This window comes from Littorina saxatilis, linkage group LG12 (assembly GCF_037325665.1).
Source record: "Littorina saxatilis isolate snail1 linkage group LG12, US_GU_Lsax_2.0, whole genome shotgun sequence".
In the NCBI taxonomy this organism is placed as follows: Eukaryota; Metazoa; Mollusca; class Gastropoda; order Littorinimorpha; family Littorinidae; genus Littorina; species Littorina saxatilis.
The window spans coordinates 44,720,766-44,726,549 of NC_090256.1; the positions used below are offsets into that span (position 1 = coordinate 44,720,766).

General features: G+C 41.8%; 1 protein-coding gene across 1 annotated transcript; it reads right to left on the reverse strand.

The window, feature by feature from the left end:
* Positions 1-1,055: 1,055 nt before the first annotated feature.
* Positions 1,056-5,520, reverse strand: LOC138982035 (uncharacterized). Its single transcript, XM_070355249.1, has 2 exons — positions 4,185-5,520; positions 1,056-2,511 (listed from the first exon to the last, which is right to left on the reverse strand). Exon 1 carries the CDS (start codon positions 5,279-5,281, stop codon positions 4,196-4,198), a length of 1,086 nt encoding a protein of 361 aa, XP_070211350.1. The 5' UTR covers positions 5,282-5,520; the 3' UTR covers positions 1,056-2,511; positions 4,185-4,195.
* Positions 5,521-5,784: the final 264 nt, after the last annotated feature.

Sequence of the window (5,784 nt, forward strand, 5' to 3'; positions counted from 1 at the left end):
GTACACCAAGAAATATAACTCTTGTCTCGGTGACGAGGACAGCCGAGAAAGGGAAAGGGGAAGGGGAAAAAGTCACCAAGATGGTTTGGGTCCACCAAGAAATATAACTCTTGTCTCGGTGACGAGGACAGCTGAGAAAGGGAAAGGGGAAGGGAAAAAAAGTCACCAAGATGGTTTGGGTCCACCAAGAAATATAACTCTTGTCTCGGTGACGAGGACAGCCGAGAAAGGGAAAGGGGAAGGGGAAAAAGTCACCAAGATGGTTTGGGTCCACCAAGAAATATAACTCTTGTCTCGGCGACGAGGACAGCCGAGAAAGGGAAAGGGGAAGGGGGATAAGTCACCACGATGGTTTGGGTCCACCAAGAAATATAACTCTTGTCTCGGTGACGAGGACAGCCGAGAAAGGGAAAGGGGAAGGGGAAAAAGTCACCAAGATGGTTTGGGTCCACCAAGAAATATAACTCTTGTCTCGGCGACGAGGACAGCCCAGAAAGGGAAAGGGGCAGGGGAAAAAGTCACCAAGATGGTTTGGGTCCACCAAGAAATATAACTCTTGTCTCGGTGACGAGGACAGCCGAGAAAGGGAAAGGGGAAGGGGAAAAAGTCACCAAGATGGTTTGAGTCCACCAAGAAATATAATTCAAAACATAAACGAGTACTTACCAAGTCGAAGTTTGTGTAGAATTCCATGATGCAGTTTACAGGAACGGAGGGATATGTGAGAGTGCGCATGCGCTAGGCTAGCCATATTTTACAGCATAGATCATCAAAGCGTAAACCATATCTTTGATGATCTACAAAGTTTTACAACAACAAAAGTTAAGTTGTAAACAGAGGGTGGGTTTTATTGAGGGAGGGCACATATCCCTCCGTTCCTGTAAACTGCATCATGGAATTCTACACAAACTTCGACTTGGTAAGTACTCGTTTATGTTTTGAATTCCATTTCATGCAGTTTACCGAAACTACGGTTTATGTGAGACTTCAAAGTTGTTGTTGTCAAACTTCCATTTCAACATTCATTGATTCACTCACATTTTAGAAGATAAATGTTTCTTGTTCTGATAACTTTATTAATTCTAAAAGTAGCAGAGGTATGAGTATATTCAGAATACTCGAAACAATCTACTGCACATTTCAAATCAATGACACTTTTTTATCAAAAAACAAAACCATTAATGCTTTCTGCATCAAGAAAGTTTTCTTTTACAACTGTACACATTATTTCACCCTTTTTCTGTGACATTTGTGCATCAAATAATAAATTCATCAATGCTTTTTTGCATCAATAAAGTTTTCTTTCACAACAGTACTTGTCTACACACTTTTCTTTCCATAGTAATTCAAGATTGTGTTCTTTTTCATCTGACTCTGCAATGGTTTGTCATAGAATTGTTTGAATGTTTTTGCATTGGTCCAACCAGCTGCTTTGAGAATATCACCAAGAGGTACACCTGACCTCTTCATTGCTGATGACGCTGCACATCTGAAGCTGTGTGGTGTATAACTTGACAATCCAGCTCTCGCTAATACTGTCCGTAACCAGCGAGAAATTGTGTCCCTTGATGCTGGTTCATGAGGCGGTTTGTAACACAACAACAGTTTACCGCTCTGATCAACTCTCAGTTTCTTTGTGCGTTCAATGTATTCTTTCAAGCACTTGACTACACAAACTTGCTCATCCACAGTATATACTGGTAAATCTAAATTTTGCTGATGATAGCCAGGTCTTGTGTGTTTCAACTTTTCTGACATGTAAATAACACATTTATTCTCTAAAAAACAAACAGATTCTAGGTTCATCAAATGAAGCGTTTGCACCCTTTGAGCAGATGCCAACAAAAGTAAAGCCGATACTTTCAGCGTTATGTCTTTCAATGAAAGCTGAGCATTGTCTGGAAGAGTCTTAAAGTATTTCAAAACATCACCAACATCCCATATCTTGGAATGCCTTGGCATTGGTGTCCTGAGTTCAAAAACTCCCTTCAAAAATCTCACAACCAAAGGATGAGTACCAATCGTAGATTTATCTGACATCAAAATAACTGAAGAAAGTGCACTTCTGGCAGTATTAATTGCACTGTAACCTAATCCAGCTTCAAAGAGATCAGTGAGAAAACTTAACACTAGATTTACAGAGGGACGCAAGGGATCACTTGACCGTTGAGCACAAAAGGATCGCCATCTCGCAAGATAACAGGCATATTGTTTCTTGGTTGTACTTCTCCATGAAGCACAGATGATGCTTTGAGTCTTTCCATGAAGGCCTCGTGTCTCGAGAGATTGCCTGATAAGACACAAGCCAGGAGACGTAGTTTTCTCTGAAGTGGATGTGCTGCATTGCTGTGTGGTAAAGTCAGAAGACGTTTCCCTTTCGGAAGAATCACAGGTTCCTGGACTAGCAACCGCAGAAGCTGGGGAAACCACACCGCTGTTGGCCACAGGGGAACAATCAGCATGCCGTCTGCCCGGTCTCTCCTCCACTGCATCAGCACCCTTTGAATCAGACTGAAAGGAGGAAATGCATATATCAGCCATTTTGACCAGTTGTGTTCAAATGCATCGACTGCATACGCTTCTGGATCATGTCCCCATGACATGAAAGGTTTTACCTGAAAATTCAACCTTGAGGCAAAGAGATCAATTTCTGGATTCAGCAGTGTCTCTTTAAGCCTATGAAATACAACATCATTCAGTTTCCATTCTGTACGGTCATTGAACTGACGTGACTGCATATCTGCTTCAGTGTTACATTTCCCAGGAATATGTGTAGCAGATAACCAAATCAAATTATCTTTACACCAAATCCAGATTCTTTTTGCCAACGCATTACATTCATGTGAATGTGATCCTCCCATATTCTTTATGTAGGCAATAGCACAAGTGTTATCTGATAACACCAAGACATGTCTCCCTGTGAGTTTTGCTTTGAAACTTTTCAGTGCATATTCTATTGCCAGTAATTCAAGCACATTTATATGAAAAGCTCTTTCATTCATTGACCATCGTCCCCCTGTTTTCAGGTCTCCACACACTGCGCCCCAACCTCCTGTAGAAGAAGCATCAGTCTGGATTGTTATGTCATGGCATGCATTTTGCACTGTATGGTATGACTCATCAATGTTCTCAATCCACCAGTCTAACTCTGAACAAGCATTGTCAGATAGATTAGCTAAAGACTCAAAATTTCCTTTTGCTACTTTAAGGGCATCAGACTTGTCTTTTTCTAACTGTCTGAAATACAGAGGTCCCCACCTATTAGCAGGAAAAGTGGCAACCAACATTCCAATGACTTGAGCCAGTTCTCTGATTCTGATTCTTTTCTTTCCCTTGAGTCTGTAACAGGCTGCCTTTATATTCTGCCTTTTTTGCTCTGGAAGTGATACAGTCATATCTTCAGAATTCAACCAAAACCCAAGGTATTTTAACCGTTTGCTTGGATTGAGAACAGATTTGTCATCATGTATTGTGAAACCAAGAGATTCAAAGAGTTTTACTGTCTCACTGACATTCACTTCACATTCTTCAACTGTGTCTGCCTGTAAATAACAATCATCAATGTATGAGGTAGACAGAAAACCTTGTGCCCTCAACTTTGCATACACTGGTTTTAGCAGCTTTGTGAAGTACCTTGGACAGTTACTCAAACCATTTGGAAAGCATGTATACTGAAACATTTGTTCACGCCATCTGAATTTTAGAAATTTTCTGAACTGATGTTTGACAGGAACTGAATAGTAAGCGTGTCTAAGATCAACTGAGGCCATATAACAGTCTTTAGTCATCATTTGTGTAGCAGTTGACAAGTTATCCATTTTAAAATGTTCGTACTCAACGGATTCATTGAATCTTTTCAAGTTCAAAATAAGCCGATGTGACCCATCTGGCTTTTCAACAAGAAAAATAGGTGAAACCACCTCATTTTCTTCTGGTTTTGATGGCTCAATGACATGCATACTCAATAGATGTTCTACTTCTGCATCCATTATCTGAAATAAGTGACCAGGAACTTGATTTTTGGCCTCATGCTGAGTTTGCACCTTCTCAATGTCTTCACTCAAAGGAATTTCTGTTCCCTGTACCATATCTAGAATAAAGGAATCAGATGTCAATTTCTTCCAATTATGAACAAAATGTTTCAGTTTACCTGCTTCAAATGTGGCATTCTTTATTTCACATACCTCTTTGTTGTCTACTCTGCTTGCCTGCTTGTCGTGCCGGAGAAGAATGGTCTCCCTTGACTTCTCCCTCTCCCCCTGAACTGAGCTCCTCTCTTCCAGTTCCACCTTCCTCTTCCTCTCCATTCGGAGTTTTTTGGTGCATACTGACGGGATGGGAAATATTTTTGCCCTCTACTTGATTGAGTAAAGGCAAGTCCAAGTTTGGTTGTACAGTCAATATCAGCACACGCTGACTTGAGATCATCCCCAAATAGCCACTGAGTGACTGGTATGTTTGAAGATGCCAGTTTTCTGTATTTCTTGTTCACATTTTGTCCAGACAGTATTTTTGCTCTTCTGTCCAGTGACATGTCATACGCTGTTTTCAGTATCAGCCCACTTGCCTCAGCAATTGTTTTGATCAGCTTTTTCTGTTCCTCATTGGCAACCCCCATTTTTAGGGACACATCCCAGGCCACAACAAGAGCATTGTTGGCCGTGTACAGTAACTTCTGTTGACGTTGTGATTTTAAGTCATACGTTTTGGCACTGTGTTCCATCAAACCCCAGATTTCGGGATTCACTTTTGGGACGCCTGTCTCAATGTTCTTTGGGCGTTTAAACTCTCTTTCTTTTTGCTTCATCTTTTCTTCGGTCATCTGACCCTTTGCCATCACTGATACAAGTTTTGCAATTCGATCTGCAACTTCATCACCAAGAGTCTCAGAAATGTCAAAATCTTGCTCCAGTTCATTCATAATTTCACTCTCATTGGGGTCGCTCAGTTCAGCCTCGGGTCGAGATTCTGATGCTTGAGTTTTACACATTTCTTCAAGAAGGTGATCGAAATCATCCCCAGTCTCCACAGATTGTTCGTCATCACTGACTTCACGTTTTCTCTTTTTCGATTGTTTCGTTTGGGGCGAGTCGCCATCTTTGTCTACCACCATAGTTAGAAACTTCAAAATTTTCTCATTTTGACTCTTCATCTTTTCCCAATCCGAGATTGGTAGAGTGACTGTTTGTGGTTTTTCCTTTCCACCCGTGTCGGGTGCGTGGATCAAGTCATTCAATTCTGAGTCCGAATCGAGTTCCAACTCTACTTGTTTCTCTGTCATCGCGACTCGCGGTTTTTTCGAACTCGGCACGATAAAGGATAAAGCACTTACTTTGTCCAGCAGAAACAAACAATTTCACACACAAAACACAACAGGTTACGTCGATTTCCGGATGAAAATGAAGTTTTTTATGCCGAAAATTCCCACATGCTGCCCATGGCCGCCATAACACATACGGGTATGGCTAGCCTAGCGCATGCGCACTCTCACATAAACCGTAGTTTCGGTAAACTGCATGAAATGGAACTCTTGTCTCGGTGACGAGGACAGCCGAGAAAGGGGAAGGGGAAGGGGGAAAAGTCACCACGATGGTTTGGGTCCACCAAGAAATATAACTCTTGTCTCGGTGACGAGGACAGCCGAGAAAGGGAAAGGGGAAAGGGAAAAAGTCACCAAGATGGTTTGGGTCCACCAAGAAATATAACTCTTGTCTCGGCGACGAGGACAGCCGAGAAAGGGAAAGGGGAAGGGGAAAAAGTCGCCACGATGGTTTGGGTCCACCA

Excerpts from the sequence above, each read along its gene's own strand:
- LOC138982035 (XM_070355249.1), bottom strand. The coding sequence starts at position 5,281 with ATGACAGAGAAACAAGTAGAGTTGGAACTCGATTCGGACTCAGAATTG.